The sequence below is a fragment of the Mustelus asterias genome, chromosome 3 (genome assembly GCF_964213995.1).
Source record: "Mustelus asterias chromosome 3, sMusAst1.hap1.1, whole genome shotgun sequence".
In the NCBI taxonomy this organism is placed as follows: Eukaryota; Metazoa; Chordata; class Chondrichthyes; order Carcharhiniformes; family Triakidae; genus Mustelus; species Mustelus asterias.
The window spans coordinates 127,362,000-127,382,584 of record NC_135803.1 but is presented as its reverse complement, the minus strand read 5'-3'; the positions used below and the strand labels follow the sequence as shown (position 1 = coordinate 127,382,584).

At 38.5% G+C, this 20,585-nt stretch overlaps 1 protein-coding gene across 16 annotated transcripts in view; it reads left to right on the top strand.

Moving 5' to 3' along the window:
* The window catches only part of slmapa (sarcolemma associated protein a), a 192,019-nt gene that overhangs the window by 141,636 nt on the left and 29,798 nt on the right, over positions 1–20,585 (top strand). For 14 of the 16 annotated variants that reach the window (XM_078209584.1, XM_078209581.1, XM_078209574.1 and 11 more), the window contains 2 exons: positions 4,385–4,465; positions 5,321–5,380. In XM_078209584.1, the coding sequence (XP_078065710.1) occupies positions 4,385–4,465; positions 5,321–5,380 (141 nt within the window). Of the gene's footprint in view, positions 1–4,384; positions 4,466–5,320; positions 5,381–19,867; positions 19,931–20,585 lie in introns of all 16 variants that reach the window. The other 2 variants (XM_078209587.1, XM_078209586.1) reach the window with 1 other exon arrangement.

The following is a 20,585-nucleotide window of genomic DNA, read 5'->3' as shown; positions in this document are numbered from 1 at the left end:
TATATCCAGGTCATTAATATATATCGAAAACAATAATAGTCCTCATCGCATCCCAGGAAACGTCACTGTATAGATAGATCCCTCCAGCCTGAACAGCAGCTGCTCACTGCCACTCTCTGCTTTCTGTCTCTGATCCAGTTTTGTATTCATGCTGCAAATGCCCCTTTAATCCCATTGCCAAATCTATTGTGTGGTATTTTGTCAAATGTTTTTCAAAAGTCAATATACACAGCAGCAGTGCCTTCATCAACTCGGTCTAACTTCATCGAAGAACTCAATCAAGATAGTCAAATACATAAATCCATGCTGATATTCATTTATCATTTATATATTTAGTTTCTGCAGAATGAAAAAAATGTTGACGAATGAATGTATGCTTCTGGTTCTTATTTGAAAATGTATTGTGTGAAACAATGCAGATTGCCAGTACGTATTCTGGGTCAACTTTTAATATATTGATATTATTGTGAGGAATGAGTTCCTATCCTTTTTAGGATTGTAAACTATAACAATTCAGAGTTAAAATGGCTAGTTGGTCATATCAACTACTCAAATCGTGGCTTGCAATGTTGCTATAAATACTTTGTAAAACTTGGGAAGCATTTTAGGAATTACTGTGGCTGTCACTTTGGGACTGCTTGTACTCAACACTTGAGCAGATAGCTTAGAGATCAGTGAAAGCAAGAAACTGTGTGGTTGAATTGCTGAAATGTTTGTTTGCAAGATACCAGGATCACATACCCTAATAACAGCAAAAGAGACATGAGATGCTATTGCTGTATTTATTTATGGAATCATGTACCATATCTGTCTATGAAGTAATTTCCTCCAGTTATTTTTTAAAGTCTACTGTGTCTTAGGCATGGCTTCTCCTACACTTGCAACAAATATTTATATATTGTCTTTAATGTAAAATATTTTGAAAAGCACACATCACTGAAGTGGAAATTAGCAACAGGAGTTGTGGATGAACTATACTTTATACAGTCTTCAGCTTCAAGAGGCTGGCACCTCATTTTTAGAAATGCCTGGTACTGCTCCTGGCACACCCTCCTATACTTTTCAATGATCCAGGGTTAATTCTTTGGTTTAATGTTATTAGTAGAGCGAGCAAATAGCCAGGTAATTCTGTTGTTGCTGATGGCCCTCTCGCCTTATGGATGCACAACTTTTGAGTTGCTAGATTTGTTCCAAGTCTATTCCATTTAGAACAGTGGTAGTGCCACACAATGCATTGGGGAGTATCCTCAATGTAAAGACAGGACTTCATCTCCAAAAGGACAGTGTGCTGGTCATCCTTCCAATACTATCATGGACAGATCCATCTGCAACTTGTAGTTTGGTGAGGACGAGGTTAAGTCGGACTTTCCCCTCTTTATAGAAGGCCAGCAACCGAGAGTTGGAGGTGTTAAGGAGCAATAGTACATCACATCAAACAGAAAATATTTTTGTGACTTGATTTGGAACACTTCAATGTTGTGACAAACTGATTGGAGATGTTCAAGCAGAGAGTTTTGAGAGACATGAGCTCGGATTTGTGAGGAGACATGTTCAGGACTTAGAATAAAAAGAGAAGTTGGAGATGTTCATCTACTTTGATTTAGGGGTAAAGGCTTTGGATAATTAATTTTTACAATCTGTAAGAGTTTCAGTTCAGATTCATTGTTCAAAGATTACATGAAAGCATGATCTTTTAACCATCTTGCAGTTGGATGATCTTTGATGATGATTTTTTATTGTATGCATGTGGCTTAACAAGTCGAGCCAACAGTGTGAGACTGGAACCTGAACTTCAAAAATAAGTAGCCACTTTTATGCCTAAACAGACTGCTTTTATTGAGAAGTGTCCATGTGTTTGTAATAAAAACATCCTTCATTTGCATTGAAAATGCTGATAAAACAGGTTTTGGAATTTCACCTAGATTAAGAAGGCAATGTTTTCCTTCCTTTTTAATTATTTGTATTTAATCTACAAGCCGTACTCTGGAGGAAGTGATGCATCATAGGTCCTTACAGTGCTACTCCATGTCAGGGCAACATGTCTACTATATTGATTTGTACCTCTATTTTCTTGCAAAAAAGTGTCTCCATCTTTATACTTGCTCTGGTTTATGTAACCAAAATCACAAATGAAATGTGGGGCAGGATTTTCCACGCAACTAACCACATGTTTCACAGACGCGGTCTGCCATTGGCCCGTGGTGGGATTTTCTGATCCCGCTCTTGTCAATGGGGTTTCCCGTTGAATGCACCCCTTGCCACCAGGAAACCTGCGACGGGGGTGCACCATCAGCGGGACTGGAATTACAAGACTGCAACTATGTTTATCAGAAATAAAAACAAAGATTGGTGGAAATACTCGGCAAGTCAGGTAGCATCTGTGGAAATTAACACCGAGTTAATGCTCCAGGTTAATGACCCTTCTTAGGAATCTGATGAAGGGTCATCGACTTAAAACATTAACTTCATTTCTCTCCACAGATGCTACCTGAACCAAGGGTGACATGGCGGCACAGTGGTTAACGCTGCTGCCTCACAGCTCCAGGGACCCGGGTTCGATTCCAACCTTGGGTGACCACATTCTCCTCGTGTCTGCGTGGGTTTCCTTCAGGTGCCCTGGTTTCCTCCCACAGTCCAAAGATGTGCAGGTTAGGTGGATTAGCCATGGGAAATTGCCCCTTAGTGTGCCAAGATGTATAGGTTAGGTGGATTAACCATGGGAAATGTGTGGGGTTATGGGAATTATGGGTTAGGGCAGGCAAGAGGGCTGGGTAAGATACTCTGTCAGAGAGTCGGCACAGACTTGATGGGCAGAAGGGCTCTTCTGCACTGTAGAGATTCTATGATTCGATGAAAAGAATATGGCTTTATTCTCATCAAAGAGATTACAGGAGGTAGACTAGAAACCAAAGGCCAATTAAATGTCCAAATGCTATGATCAGAAACAGCAAGAGCCAGAGCGTAAGTAAGGCAGGAGTCAGCTCAGAAATCAAGCGTTGGAGATTTGTTGTTTATTTTTCCAGTTCCAAGTCTCCTGATATATATGATAAATTAGGGACAGTTTGCTCTTGAAAAAAATGGCTTAAAATAAACTGGAGCACAACTGTCAGAAACAGAACACTTCAGTTAACAGATTGTCACCACCCTATAAAAGTGCATATAGCAGGCTTGCTTTGCGAAACAGTTGAATTGCAAACCCCTTTAGAACCAGTTCTCTTGGCTCTTGTAATGCACATTAGTCTTGATTACAGATGTTTTAAAACCTCAAATCTATTTTCAAAAGATCATGCATTTGTTTTATTTTGCCTATACAATCTAAGATGACCTGATTGCCACCATCTTGGCAAGCATCAAAATCCTATGGGCAACATTGATTTTACGATTTACGATCCACTAAGTAACTTCTCAATGTGGTTAGAATCTCCAGTGCTATGACTTAAATTTTTAAAAAGTCAGACAATTGACTTGGTTGCTTTAATCATGTGATGAGATTAGTTTTTAATGACAAAGCAACATTTAGAAGACATTACCGAGTCCAGTTTTGAAGGTGGACAGCAGGATGTGGAGATTCACAGAGTTATATTCAGTCATAAACCATAAAATCAAAATGTTGCACATTTAGAGTAAATGTAATTAGAGAGCATGTGGAAAAATACATCAAATAGGGATGCAAAGAGTTGAAGTCAAGTGTTGAAGACTTATTTATAGCTTTAGTTATAAAGTTACTCCTGTCACCTATAGAGCTTTGTATTCCTCTAATAAATGCCATGTGCTGAGAGATGAACAAATGAAACCAGAAATTCACTGGAGTCATTGTTAGTCCAAATGTAGACTCGAATTTATAAAAAGCTGTATGCTGTTTATGAAAAGTCAGGCAAAATATTTTAGGAAATTCATTTGGATTTGAAGTTTTGAAGGCATTCAAAAAATAATGAAACACTTTGTACTGCATTGTCTCTCTTATGTAGCTATTTATTAACATTTTAGTGAGAACAATTGCCCCTGCAGCATTTGCCGATTGGCTAGGAAATGACCTTATATCCCCCAAACAAAAGCATTGACTATTTTAGCAAGGCAGCTGTGTGCTAAGCTTCAGCTTGCTTACATGACCATTTGTGGAATATGACAGAAGCTGCCAACTTTTTGAGAAGAATTGGCAGTGCCCATGCATATTATTTTTTAAAGACGGTTAATGTAGTTAGAAATTCTGGCTATTGTTCTCAAAATCTTAGGAAACAGTTTTAATTTAATTGTGTGTATTTGATTTAGCTACCAATTGTCAATTTAGAAAGAAAAACGAATGACTTGGCTTTCTGCATTGAAGTGTATTGTGCCCCCACCCCTCCCACCCCCGTGTTTATAATGGACTCTTCTGTCTACTCAGAAAATCAACTAGAAGGAAAGGAATCTGACATGTCTGACACACTCAGCCCAAGTAAGGACCGGAGCAGTGAAGACACTACAGGTAATTTTTTATGATTATTGAATTAAATTGCAGAGGTATGTTTTAGGAAAAGGCTGTTTTTAATTTAAATGATCATAAATTACATTTGCAAAATACACTTTTTAAATTCCCTGATGTAGTATTCTCATAATTCTTATAAAATGAAAAAAACTCTTAGTGTCATTATTACTTAAAGTTTACTATTCTGCTTTTCCACTTAAGTGGAAATGGAATGTTTTGTGTCGAATGTAGTTTGCAAAATAAGTCCAGAACTGGCATACTTAAATGTGGACAGTGCTTGTCTTTTTCATTTCAGTTCCACTTTCTTCACACTTGTTTGTTTGTTTAAATTGTTGGTGTTTGGCAGTTGTCCTTTCCTGTTACAGAAAGTTTCTCCTAATTTTTTACAGTTCCTTGAATCTCAGATTCTATTTTGCTTTCTACCAAATTATGGAAAATAATCACTTTGTCAGGTGGCATTACTTTATGCGTACAGTCGATATTAAAATGTTTCAATGATTAGATAAGAAGCAAAACTATTCAAACTCCAGCAAATTTTTGTTTCATGAAACAAAATTATCTCTTTTTTAAATCTTAAATTTGCTATAAACTAACTTCAAAAAAGCTGACAAAGCATTACATAATACGTCTTCAAGAATTAATGATAAATTTGCTTAAACTTTATTGCTGTGCAACGCTTCTGGCAGGGCTAGGTGTAGATATTAATATTAGTGTACATTTTCACCACCTCTTAAATTATAGATGATTAGGTTATGATACATAGTTCTTTCAGGAGGTTTTGGTGTTTCTGTAAGAGATTATGTCGCATTGCTATTGCTTCATGGATTTAAACTCATATTTTTAAACCAAAAATAGATTACCAGATGGATGAACAGGAACTGAATGAATCTTTAACTAAAGTTTCATTATTGAAAGGTAAGGTTTTATTTTTTATTTTTCTAATGTATTTTATATTATTTTGTTAAATAGAAAGCACTGCTGTAGAGGTTTTCTATTCTAGAAGTGGTGCTTAGTCTTGAATAAGACCATAACTTAATTTAAGACCATACTTTCGTCATTATCATAAATTTTTGCTTGCATATTTTTAAATTTTAAATTTCATTTCCTTTCAATTTAGCCTTTAGCATTTCGATAATTATCGTACCTTAGCTACCAATGTTCACACAGCAAAGTTTTAAATCTTCTATGACAATGATTTATTCATATTAAAAATAAGGATTTTGATGTTAGTAATTAAATTCAGTTACATGTTTTCTCTAAAATGAATACAAAACATGGATATCTTAGTGTGATGGAGTGTTCATGAAGGTTGCCCCGTTATCCACCTTGCTCCATTCTACACATTTTTTGGTACACAGGTAAATTGATCCAAATCTCTCCTCTCATGCTGCTTTGAAACTTCCAAACAACAACTGTGTGCACAAATGACACCAGTCAATTTGTGTTCAGATTATTCTGCTACTGCTTCTTTGCCTGCTTATAGTGCTAGTGCAGACTCTATAAGTGACATCTAGTGTTCAGGATGAGAACTTGTTGTATTCCGTGGCTTAACTGATTTACTGTACCTTTGGGCATCCCTTTACTTTCCATTCGAGAGCAGGGTCTTTCAGCATTCAGTATTTCATGTTCACAAATGTTTCAGAGTTATAATCTTCTGGTATGTGCGAATCTGATATTTTCTAAAACACATGACTAGAGCAGGATCTGATGGTATCAGATGATGAAACGTTTCCTTCAATGGAATGTAGCTAAGTAATTTTAATGAAAATTTTATTGTATTTTACATAGTTTCAGAATAAAACAGTAGCACAAACAAACAGATTAATGTTGTTGCAACTTCTTTGCTGAAGTACAATGAACTTTATTACCATCCACTGGAGCTAAAGGGAAGCCACCCGTGATATATTCTGGCCAGTTAAAGCTTAACCAGTAACAGAAGCCCGCTTACCTTCTGACTATATATGGACTTGTACTGTGCACTTTATTTATTTTAACCATTTCATCTTAAAACTTTGTTAATGCACGATTATTCTATAACTAATTTACTTTTCATATTTTATTATATTTAAGCATATACATGAGTTTGTTTACTGTATATATAAATTTGCAAGTATTAAAATTTTATGCTTTCAACAGGATTATATGATTTAACATATTGTACAAGGATCCAACTATTAGAAGAGGCATTTGGTTCAAAAGTTCTCCTTGTTTATACCTATTGTATTTAGATTTGGCGATTTTAATCTATGTGCGAATTTCTTGCAATCATAAAAAAGGCTACACCATTGAAATAATTCAGTGTAACAAAGTGTTTTTTTCAATAAACCACTAATAATAGAACCATTTAAAAAAGAAGTCAATTAGCATTAGATGATCCAGCTCACTAAAAATCTGGCAGACCATAGAGCACAATTCCATTTATATTGAAAAGATACCATTGCCAAATGGTTGAGCTTAAAACAGACTACTGATGTGAGCAACTATATATAATCTGATTAAATTTAAATTAGTATGTTACATTTATTCTCTGTGCTTCACAAATATAGAACAGCAACTCCTTTTAATTAAAATGTCTGTTATTTCCCTCATATTCATTTCCGAATTTTTGACATTACTTAAACATTTTAAGGTACAGCACTTGTTAATTGAGTTGCCAGTATTTATCATATAATGCTTGTTTTGCAGCAAGTAGTACATCGAAAATACCAATCTGATACTGTGCTGGAAACATACATTTGCTTTCCTGGCAATGAGTTCTGTGAGATTTTGTTCTGGTGTGCTTAAAAATCATATAACAGTCATCTTTATTGTGATTACTTATACAAAACAGTCCTATTCGTGGGACTGAAAACCACTGAAGATTGGAGGCTTTTAAGAAAACAATGAAAATTTGTTCAAATGATAGGAGGAAGAAATGGTCTTGGTCAATGTTTGTTTTATAGAGTTTCTTTTGGGAAAGAGACTAATTAGAAAACTTGCAACCTACAGCATTTTGGTAAATGGAAAACGTTTTGGCACTTGAAAAGTAGCTTATGGGATGGACTTTTTAGGTGCCGCTGTTATATCCAAAATATATGAGCAAACTGGAGTCTTAGAAAAATTATGATGTGGAGATGCCGGCATTGGACTGGGGTGGGCACAGTAAGAAGTCTCTCAACACCAGGTTAAAGTCCAACAAGTTTATTTGGTATCTGTCAGAGTCTGTTTATATATGCCTTGTTTGTGAACCCAACTCTCCACTCACCTGATGAAGGAGCAGTGCTCTGAAAGCTCGTGATACCAAATAAACCTGTTGGACTTTAAGCTGGTGTTCTGAGACCTATTAGAAAATTACTGATGGCCTGTAAGAAGGCAGTGTCATTCGGTATTATTCTACTTTTTGGCACAGTGAAACAAAACAAGAAAGTCGATCCAGTATTCGGATGTGTTATCAATCTTGTAGTGCTCTTGAGTCAGTTATACCAAACTCGTAATAACCTTAAACAGGCAAATTGATGTACTTCAATTGCAGTTTTATGTGTGCTGAATGGTAATTTGGTAATTGTTTGATTAAGTCGTTTTACTTAGGGTCTACAATCAGTTATATTTCAGAAAATGAAACAGGATCATATATATCTTTGGAGAATCCTAGAACATTTGGAAGAGGGCTTTTCATTTTTATAAATGGTCCAAGTGGACTAGAGGTATATTTTTAAATCTTGCAGTTCACAGTTTGAAGTAGTTGCCCTGACAAATCCGTTACAGATTGGATGAAATCCAGTTTATATTGAATTTTAATTTGAAACTTTTTCTTGTTTTGACTGTATCAGATACATTAATGCTACTGTTCTTCATGCCAATACAGTCACCTATGTTATAAGCAATTACACTATCGACTTGCACTGAAGGGCAAGAAAACGTTGATTTATATAAAAGCAAACAGTGACTCCAATTTATTGGGGTCTTCTATGTTGCTCTTTTTCTTTTACTGATTGATTATTCTATCAAACCTTGTACCAGTGTGGATTTAGTGGTACAGGGGCTGCCTGACTTTATAATTAAATAAATAAACAGCAGCCTTTGTTCCTGCACCTGATGTGAAGCAAAACCAACTTTTTGAAGTGACTTCACTCAAGATAACAATTTAAGGAGACCAAGAACATTATCCCATGAAACTGGCACTAAATGTGCCAGTTTCATCTCTAACATGCAGTTTTTAAAAAAAACTATTGTCCACAGCATTACAATCAGGAGCAATATGTGTTCCACAATTTGAGATGAAATTATTTATTTCAACTTGATGATTCCTCATTGATTTCACGCTGGCTTTATTTCATAATGCAGAATAGTGGTGGGACAATCTATTTTTAAAATAATTTTCAATATGTGTGCATTTATTTGCTTACAAATGACCAGTCATTAAAAACCAGGACAAATTGTTAAATACTTGTTCTATTAGTGTTTCTGTATGAACAAGTAAAGATAGATTATTGTTTGGGTATTTTAAATCATGAGGAAAAATGGCTTGGAGAATTGAAGCTTCTGCACATTGTAGCATTGTGCATATAAGAACACATACGAGTAAATGGTTACAAAATTGCAATTCAAGCTCCATTGTTAGAAGCCAGAAGTTTGTTTCTTCTTATCCTTAAAGCCACAAAACCTCCAAATGCGATGTATCTTAAACATCAATTTCTATCATGACATTATTCAAGTAGGAACAATGTGCAATGGCTTCACTAAGTGATTGCATTTATGATACAGTCACTACAAAATTAGTTAATTTACCATATAGTGGCTTATTGGAATGGCCAGTGCAATAATTGTATAATGTCTAAAGATTAATTGAACATGTGAATTTGATAAAGAGTAGGGCCTAAATTGAAGTGTAAGAGGAGGGTAAGTTATATAACTTATTTTGTAGGTTAATTTGATCATGGCTGATCTATACTTCAAATCCGTTAATATGGTTCTGTTACTGTCCCTTGATACACTTATTTGACATCGTTGGTAGGAAAAGTAATGGGATCCCTACCAAAGGAGATAATAGAAGAACATCTGGAAAAGAAAACTAAAATAATACTATTCATTCATTTATGCATACTCCGTCCAAAGGCAGGTCTTTGGCTCACTGTCTGCTGATGCTTCATCTGGAGCCATTTTCTTGGCAGTTGCTTTTGTCACTGGTGTTCGCCATTTCATTTTGAAGGGGCAACACAGAGAGAGAGAGAGCAGCCAACGGTAGTACAGGGCAATTAGGGATGGCAATAAATGCTGGTCTTGTAATATATGTAATATATTTGGATTTTCTAAAATGCCCCACAATTGAGTAATGAATAAAATCAGAGAATTCAGAGTCGGGGACAAGTGGCAGAATGAATTGTTAGCTGGCTTCAAGACAAAGTGGAGAGTGGGAGTAACTGGTATTTAGTCATAGTAACAGAAGTTGCAAAGTGGTGTTCAACAAAGATTGGTGCTTGGACCAATAACAATTACATTAATGATTTGAACTTTTGAATCAAAAACACACTTTCTAAATTCATAAATTGCACCAAATTGTGGGGAATTAGTCAATAATGAGGAGGATTACAATAAATTATAGGAGTACATCAATAAAATTGCAAAATGGAGAAATCATTGGCAAATTAAGTTCAATGCAGATAAATGTGACATAGTACAATTTGGTGGGAAGATTAGGGAGAGGTCACTTCTTACTTGGAAGATTATTCTAGGAGTGGTAAAGGTACAAATCGATCTCTTATTAACGGATTTCAGATGTTCTTCTATTATCTCCTTTAGTAGGGATCCCGTTACTTTTCCTACCAACGATGTCAGATAAGTGTATCAAGGGATAGTAACAGAACCATATTAACAGATTTGAAGTATAGATCAGCCATGATCAAAATAACCTGCAAGTACACAAACACCGAAAACTGCGCCACTGGTTGACAAGGCCAAAGAAAAATAATCTAAGCACTTGGCCTTATTTTTAGAGGGATAGAATTGAAAAATCTGAGTCACAGAATCAAAGAATTCTACAGTGCAGAAGGAGGCCATTTGGCCCATCAAGTCTGCGCCAACTACAATCCCACCCAGGCCCTATCCCCATAACCATATGCATTTACCCTAGCTAGTCCCCCTGGCATTAAGGGGCAATTTAGCGTGGCCAATCAACCTAACCCGCACATCTTTGGACTGTGGAAGGAAACCAGAGCACCCAGAGGAAACCCACACACAGACAGGGAGAATGTGCAAACTCCACACAGAAGGTATACTAAACCTTTTTGAACCTTGATTAAACTACATTTAAGAGTACTGCGTGCACTTCTGGTTGCACAAAAGATTTGCAAAGATTATATGAGAAATGCAAGGTTCTACATATCAGGAAGGGATGAGCAAGCCTGGGTCTCTTTTCCTTGAAAACAGAATACTGAAAGTTGACCAAATAGTGATTTTTAAAATCATGAAAGTATTTGATACAGTGGATACAGAGAAAATGGGCTGGATTTGCCATCCTGATACGGGGACAAATCAAGTCAGTCAGGCTTTAAAATTTGGGTGGAACCCAATTCCGGGATTCTTATCGCTGTTCCAAGGGCGGCTGTCCCAATATTGCTGCCTCCATTGCGGGAGTGGGCATTTTTAGACCACCTGCAATTTTCGAGCAGTTGGGCCAGCTTTGGAAAGCAACATGCTTCACACCAACTCGGGTATCAGGAACTACAGGGAAATTCAGGGTTTGGAATTAGGAACCTTTTTTAAAAGGTAAGTTCATAATTTGTTGCCAACTTCATAATGAAATACTGCGTCATAAGTTTTATATATGTTTTAATACAGTGATTGATGATAGAGCTTTGTTTTGAAAAGTTGTGACAATTAAATTGAACAGCATTGTGAAAGTTGAAAAGTCTTCAGATAAATTAGAGAACATTATCCACTGGATAAAGTATTATTCTGCATTGCATAGCGGTGAAATTCAGATTTGATTGCGAATTGACCTTTTTGGGCCTGATTTTACCATTTTCATTCTAAGTGCTGAATCTGGGCGTAATGCAGATCCGACTTAGAAATCTGCTTTCAGGCAGATACACTCTCAGCCATCTCCAATCCCATTCGCGCTGTGGGCGGGGCTTAGTGGAGCCAAAACGATCGGAGCTCTGAACTGCGCATGCACAGTTAGAAAAAAATTTGAAAAAGTGCGCCCATGTCAGATCGCTCCCGGGCCGCAGAAAGCGGAGAAAGCAGCCCGGGAGCGATGGTGCACACACACATTACTGTCCCCCTTATCCACCCCCCCACTACCCACGCACATCACTGTCCCCCTTATCCACCCCCCCAATACCCACACACATCACTGTCCCCCTTATCCACCCCCCTCACAACCCACACACATTACTGTCCCCCTTATCCACCCCCCCCCACTACCCACACACATCATTGTCCCCCTTATCCACCCACTCCACTACCGACACACATTACTGTCCCCCTTATCCACCCCCCCCCACTACCGACACACATCACTGTCCCCCTTATCCACCCCTTCACTACCCACAGACATCACTGTCCCCCTTATCCACCCCCCCAATACCCACACACATCACTGTCTCCCTTATCCACCCATCCCACTACCCACACATATCACTGTTCCCCCTTATCCACGCACCCCTCTACCCACACACATCACTGTCCCCCTTATCCACCCCCCCCCCCCCACTACCCACACACATCATTGTCCCCCTTATCCACCCACTCCACTACCGACACACATTACTGTCCCCCTTATCCACCCCCCCCACTACCGACACACATCACTGTCCCCCTTATCCACCCCCTCACTACCCACAGACATCACTGTCCCCCTTATCCACCCCCCCAATACCCACACACATCACTGTCTCCCTTATCCACCCATCCCACTACCCACACATATCACTGTTCCCCCTTATCCACGCACCCCACTACCCACACACATCACTGTCCCCCTTATCCACCCCTCACTACCCACAGACATCACTGTCCCCCTTATCCACCCCCCCAATACCCACACACATCACTGTCCCCCTTATCCACCCCCCACACAACCCACACACATCACTGTCCCCCTTATCCACCCATCCCACTACCCACACACATCACTGTCCCCCTTATCCACCCCCCCACTACCCAGACTGATTGATTGCCCGCAGAGTAGCAGCAGACCCCCCTGCCCCCCCCACCAGATATCCATCTGCCCCCCCCCACCAGATATCCATCTGCCCCCCCCCCCACCAATGATCCATTTTACCCGCCTTCCTCTCCACCCCACCCCCCACCCCCCAGACAACGATCTGGCCTCACTCACCACCCCCCCCCCCCCCCCCCTCTCCAGTCAACGATCTAGCCTCACTCATTCCCCCAGAGAATGGTCTGGCCTCACTCCCCCCCCCCCCCCCCCCCCCACTCCAGAGGAACATCTGACCCGCCTCCTCCTCTCTCCCCACCAGACAATGATCAGCCCTCTTTCCCCCCCCCCCCCCCCCCGCCCAGAGATACATCTGACCCGCCTCCTCCTTCCCCACTGCCCCCCCCCCCCCACCCAGACAACAATCTGGCCTCACTTTTCCCACCCCCAACCAGAGAATGATCTGACCCGCTGCCTCCCTTCCCCCCCCCCCCCCCCCCACTGATCTGAGTCAGAGAGCCGTTGGAAGCTCTGAACGCGCTCTTCAGCAGCTGGAGCATCCGATTCAGACTTTTATTTAGCAGGTCCATTACGGCGCGGTTCTGGATTGGCAAACGCAGTGGTAAAGGGGGAAATGCTGATAAAGTTGGGCGGGCAGTTCATTAAGTCAATTTAGATGCATGCAAATGCATTTAAATGGCCACTGCGCCTGTTTTGGGCACGAAGCGGATCGCCGCCATTCCCGGGTTACAGTAAAGTGGCAATCTGCGTGGGCGCGGATCGCGATAATGGCCTCGCACCCGACTTTATCACGTTTTCGCACCCGAAAACAGGCGCAAGGCAATGGTAAAATAGGGCCCTTTGCTTTCATGTTTTCTGTGAAGTTTATATCAACCATCTGTTTGACAGTTTCAAAGCTTGACAGATGGCTGAGTTACTTGCTGTGTTAAAATGATTCAATGTATTCAGCAAAAGAGGTTTTGCTAACACAGTTGTTCAGTGGAATCTCATTATGAATGCTTGGCCAAGTTCCAAACCCATAAATGTATTCTGCTCAGCAGAGGTTGTTTATGTAGTTGTTTTAACCTAACTTTAGGTTAAATAGGAGAAAAGGTTTTTAAAGTCATTTCTATGGGTGAGATATTCCAGTTCCACCCACCCCGAGACCGGATGTTCACATCCGAGGTGATCAGACCTTTCATAAGTCCGTCAAATTTTTCATCCTGTCCTGCTCGTGACAATTCCCACAGCAGGCAAGACCTGAAAATTCACCCCTATATCTACGCATGCAAATACATTTCTTCTTATTGCCAACAGGAACATATTGGAATTAATTCAATGAATCCATGTGTATCATGAAAACTTTATTATTCATGACACACACCATGTATGATATATGAACATTAGTTCATTTTCCATATTTCATTGGATTGCTTTATCTTAAAGCGTCAGGTGTCATAGCATATGTCAGGTTTCTATGATTTAAACAACAATAACTTACAATATTAAAAATACTATTAAAATGTAACACGCTCTAAAATGCTTCACAGGAAAGCTATCAAAACAAAATTTGATACCTAGTCACACCAGGAGATGTTATGACAGCTTGGTCAAATAAATAGGTTTTAAGGAGTATCTTGAAAAGGGACAGAAAAATTTAGGGAGGGATTTCAGAATGAATTTTTTTTTTAAAGCTTTGTAATTCCATTTTCTGTCAATTCAGCTATGCCTATTGTATCTTACCATTGCACCACTGTCCCTAGAACTGAAAAGTTGGGAAAGTATATATTTTTAAATTACTTCATGGGTGTGTGTGTCACCGGCAAGACCGGCATTTATTGCCCTTGAAAGGTCAATGATAAGCCACCGTTTTGACAGCTCAGTGGCTGGTTGGGTCATTTCGGAGGCATTTAAAAGTAAAACACATTGCTGTGAATCTGGCATCACAAACAGGCCAGCTTCTCTTCCCTAAATGTTTATTAGTGGACCAGATGGGTTTTATATGGTCACCTTTACTGGAACTAGCTTTTTATTCCACATTTATTTAATTAACTCAATTTAAATTCCCCAACTCTCACATGGACACATTTTCGGATCATTAGTCCAAGCCTCTGGATTATTAGTCCAGTATCATAATCACTGTGCTGCCGTTCCATAATTATTAGTCTGCTTGAGGACATGAAGTTATTAGTTGTAGTACTACAGAGAGGATTGTATGTATATGATGGTTTTATGGTGATTTTGCTTTGGATCTGTGGGTAAGAACTCCAAATTGAAAGGTTTTGATTGTTAAATATTTAAAGTTAAGATCTTGGAACCCAAATACTGAAAATCTTTGCTTTGGTTTCAGTATAAATCAGTGATCTGCTTGGATATAATTCTAATATTACAGTTATACTTTTTCAAATAAAAGTCTAAATGAATTTATTACACAGTTACCATTGCACTACATCAATTTCACGCTGCTGTTTATTTGTTCATTGTATAATAAGGGAAAAAAAAATTTGAATTTGTATTACATTGTGTCTTCAGGAGGTCCCAAAGTCCTTCACAGCCAATTAAGTACTTTTGTAGTGTAGTTACTGTTATAATGTAGGGAACGCAGCAACTAATTTCTCACCAATTCAGGTACATGACTAGATAATCTGTGTTACTGCTTGAAGGATAAGTATCGGCCCGAACACTCAGAGAATTGGCCTTCTCTAATTCAAAGTGTCATGGGAATGACAGCACCTCAAATAGTACAGGACCCCTCAGTACAGCACTGCTGTCAGCCTACATTGGCTTAAGTTTCTGAAGTGGGGCTTGATACCTCTACCTTCTGACTCCGGCAAAGATACTAACACTAAGTCAGTGCTATCACCCAAGAACAACAAATGAATAAATTAATTACTTGAGCTGTTTAAAAAAAATACTTGGATGATTTTACCAGCAGAATGTGCTTGCAACCCATGAACACTAGGTGGCATAAAAGAACAGTTTCTGAAAGTTTTCTGAAACTTCAGCCAATCGGGCTTTTTTTATCTTTTTTCAGGTGTTTAAAATTTGATTGGTTTATTTTTTCCTGATAATTTGTCAGTTCGCAGGCTCCTCTTAACAAGCTGTGATATTTTTTGATCTGCAGTGGTTTGAGTTTGTTATTTTTAGTTTGTGTTATTTTCATGGAAACTTTCATTGCCCATATTGTTAGAGCTTATTGTTTGGAGCCATCAAGATAAAACTGTTTTTAAGATGTACAGATTGTGATTTCCTGTGCATTACAATTGGAATTCTATTAGTATTCCACAATCTAGCAGGGCTGATAGTGAGTTAGCAAAGGCTGTAATTCAGTATTTTTGTCTGATGATGGACTAAGCTTCACTTTCATCATTTAAGGGCTTTTGACTTTTTGCTCACTGCCTCATATTACAATTCGGACCTCCTTCTGGCAAAGAGAATTTTAAAGGTCCACTCATATTTACTATTAACCAAATAATATCCTTGTATTTCAAGTCATCTGAAAATGACAATGATTTTCGTGACCAATAAATCCTACATACAGCTGAAAAGATCAATTGATGAAGTAGTAGCTGCTTCATATTCTCTAAGTTTCTGCAGTCGATTGACAAATAGCCTAAATGAGCTAAATTTTGTTCTCATAGCTGATGCCCCATCTGCAGGCCCAAATGCAGGGATTGACTCTACTTTGTTCTATGGGACTTAGGGCTGCATGTTCCCAGGGAAGGCAACCAATTGGTTGCTGTCAGGGAGACGATCCCTGCAGTGAACAGCTGCCCACACCCAGGAGTTGCTGGTCATTCACAGAGTCAGCAGCCCAATGCTCTCCGCAGTTCACTGGCCACTGCTAGGACTGTAATTGGAAAGAAAAGGATGCTGTGGAAGAATGACACCCCCCAACCAGGTACGTCGGCTCTGGGGGCATTGGGGCCAGTCTGGCAGGTTCTGGTGAGGTTGAGGAATAAAGTCAGTTGGAGTCATTGCCACCCTCCGTGAGTCTGAAAGAATGCCTCCCCAATGCCCTCTGGGAAGCCGCCAGGATTGAAATGCCAACCAAAGAAGAGTCCTTTATTTAGCCAAATTGGGCACTTAGGTTGCTCAGTTGGTCTTGAGGTAAAATGCAGCCTAATATCTCGGGCTCAAAATTATGAACCAGCTTTACTAAGAATTAAAATGAACAGAAGCAAAATCAAATAACCGTTATCATCAGATAACAAAATGTACCTGAGATTCTTGTTCTAAAACCAAACAAAGGTCGCAAACATTTTTCCATAATAATTCATAATTTAGACCGCCATCCATAATATCAAATTTATGAATGAAATCAGGCATCCAATTTGTTCAGGTTAGTCCCCACCTTTTGAAGGGTTGGTGAAACAGAAAGACAGTGACAAGTCAGATGCAGATAAGCAATGCACGCATTTGGATTTTGGAATTTGAAGTAAGACACCCTAATATCAGAAGGGTATCTTTCATAATAGAGTACATGAGTGACTCATGATGGGGTGAAAAGTTGCAACATTGTATCCCAAAAATTTGTTTCCAGTTATTCACTCCTTTCATCTCTGGTCTATACTGAGAAGTTTGGTTGCTGGACCCACTGTTAGAATTGAATAGTCTTTACAGGAATCAAGGTGGAGGAAAGCATAATCGAGCTTTTGGGAATCTATAGGATTTTAGTAGACATTAATAGATAACCAATCCCAGAAAATTTAGTATTCGACCTTGTAAAGTTTTGGGAGGGGTGAAATTTGGAACCAAAGTTGATGAAATTTTCCAATTCTGGCCAAGAGCAGGAAGCAACACTGACAGTCATCATTGTACCGGAAGAAAAAGGTCAGGGTGAACTCTCTGAGGACTTGACCTCTTTTGTAGCTTGGAAAATATTCAGGAATGTAGTCATGAAAATCTGTGTTTAAAATTACTTTCCCATCACCAGGCTTTTTCATCTAATATGTAAATCCAACCATACAAGCAATTCATCTTGTTGTGCCTATGTATTTTTAAAGTAAGTGCAATTGGTAACCAATAGATACAGAAAAATAGATACACAAGTAATTACACTAAATTATGTTGAGACGATGAAGGTGGATAAGGAGCAGTAACTATTGCAAAAGGCTTGCTCCAATTTGTGGTGTGTAGGGCACATCATATATTCGACTGCATAGCAGAAATGATCTACAGAGAATCGCGTGTCTTTCAGAATACTAACTATACAGTCTCTGTACCATATTGTACACCAGAACACACATCACCATTTAAGTAAACCAGATACTTTTGGGGTTGAGAGAGTGAGCAAATTGTTAAGATTATGTAAACTGCAGTGTTATTTAGGCAGTTTTTAAAAAATATTCAGGAATCATCATACAAAGTTGTAAAATCAATTGATTTAAAATTACTGATTTTTTTGAAATATCTGTACAATAATATGAATTGTTTGAAAATGTTATGCATACACAATCTTGATGTTGCACAAGCACATTGTTAGCCACATTTCCAGTTTTTATTTATTATCAGAGTCATAGAATCCCTGCAGTACAGAAGGAAGTCATTGGGTCCATTGAGCTTGCACCGACAACAATCCCACCCAGGCCCTATCCCCGTAACCCCACGTATTTAGCCTGCTAATCCCCCTGACACTAAGGGGCAATTTTGCATGGCCAATCCACCTAAGCTACTCATCTTTGGACTATGGAAGGAAACTGGAGCACCCAGAGGAAACCCACGCAGACATGGGGAGAACGTGCAAACTCCACACAGACAGTCACCCGAGGCCGGAATTGAACCGTGTCCCTGGTGCTGTCAGGCAGCAATGCTAACTACTCTGCCACCGTGCTGCCCTTTATTATTAGGATAATACCAATTATTATTAGGCTAATTCAAATAAGTTTGTTGTTTTAAGTTAGATTTTTGTTTGTCTTTTTTCTTTCCTTTATTGGGAAGAGAAATCAAGATCATCCTTCTCCAGACTGTCTCTTCAATATAAACCTGTTCCACCAAAAATGTTCCAGCAAATTTATATAGTTATGCAAATCATGCCCATCAGCCACTTATATATTTCATAAAATTGGTAAAACAAGACATCAACAATTTTAAAAATATAGTTTGCCTGTTTCATATATCTTTGAGAAGTTATCAATGCAAGATGTATTTTTCATTATTGTTAGAGTAGTTGTTATGAATGCTATGCATTTATTGTTCTCTCCATGTCCAATTGTTCAGAATTGGTATTTATATTTACTGTATGAAAAGCCCTGATAAATTGCTAAGCAATTGCAGATTTAAATTTGAAAAGACAGATATTCTTCAAAATCAGCTGCATCTCGTAGTGAAACTGGAACTTCAAAGCTGAGTGTGCTCTACACACTGATTCACTCCAGATGGCGACTAACCTTTAATCTTTCCTCTTCTTCGCCTTTCCCTCAACTTCCTCAAAATTAAAATGCTGCACTCAAAAATAAGCTTGGAGTCCATGCACTAATTTATTAAATTGCTGGGGCAAAAGCATAATTGTGTTTGTGTGTATGTGCTTCATTCTGTCTGGAACTCTGTCACAGGATATACTGTATTAACAGTCTTGATCTGAAACTCTTAAATACAAAAAGTTGTGGTTAGTAACTGTGCATTCAAGTCTGGTTTTGTTCCTGGCTTTGTGTTGTGAAATGTACTTTAATTTTTGGTCATCCGTGATTTTAAAAGTAATATGGCTCAAAGAAACAACACTATTTTTAATCTCAACAAGTTGAATTTAAGAATGGTTGCATACGCATCAAAATGAAGGTACGAAAGACACTTTAAACAAGTGTCAGTCACATTCAAGCAAATTTATATAATTATGCAAATTATGACCATCAGCTATTTGTATATTTCCATGAAGATATTTGATAGGTCACAGCACTTTTTTATAGTTTGATGTGTGTGGCAGACACCTAATGACCACTCCGTTGGGCTACAAGGGCAAAAATATATGACTTGTCTGGGCCATATACCTTGTATGCAACTGTTCAAATTGTATGCAATTGGAGTAGATCCTCCGACATTTAAACCTTTAGTGTACATTTTGGGTAATTTGATTTAAAGGTGGAACTCTAATTTCTGCCCACATATCCACTTTTTAAAAACAGGTATGAGCCAGGGATAAGGCTTTCATGTTGGCTTCTGTTTCATTCTCACGCAGCCTTTCTTGCTTTTCTGTGTTCTATGTTTGCTGGCTTCTGTTTCAACTGCACTGTTCTTCTGCCTCTCTTCTGCTTCACCCACCGCAGACCTCTTGGCAGAGGCAAGGGCCTCCAGCAGAAAGCATGAAAGTGAGCTGGATCATCTCAAGTGTAAGTATAGGGTGTGTTTACTCGTTAGCTGACACAATACAAGCCCACTTGAATTGGCAATTGTTGATGGCCATTTTCTGATTGTATCTTTTTCCTCAGTTTTTTATTTTTTTAAATCATGAATAATACACACACTTCCTCATGAAATATTACTAACTTCAGGTAGTGCAGATGTTTCTCTGCTATTAAAACTGCTATTTCTATAAGACATATGTTTTTTAATGATAGAATTATTACATTTTTATTTTAAATGTGTTTGCACTATAGTGCAATTCCACAGTTATTACTCTGTTGTGGTAATATATGGTGGTCTCATAGGTAATACAATTAAAATAATTATCCGATAAGAGATGGAAGGTTTTATAACGCAATTGTGCATGTTCTGAGTCATGTCTCCCAAAATTCATCCAAGAACCAGTGTGTGAATTTGCTTCAAGTGTTTCAGCACATTTTGAAACTTTATAAAATGTGAACCTTCCATCTCAGATTTGCCAAGAAAAATGTCTTTCAGGTGTTCTCATACACTCTGGATTTGTCCCTCTAACAAGCTCTAGTGTAGTTTCTGGTAATCAGCTGCCTGATGTTTCCTCCAGAAGCTGAACATGATTATTTAGAACCTAGCACAAACTGATGTTATGAAATTCTCTTCTTTCAA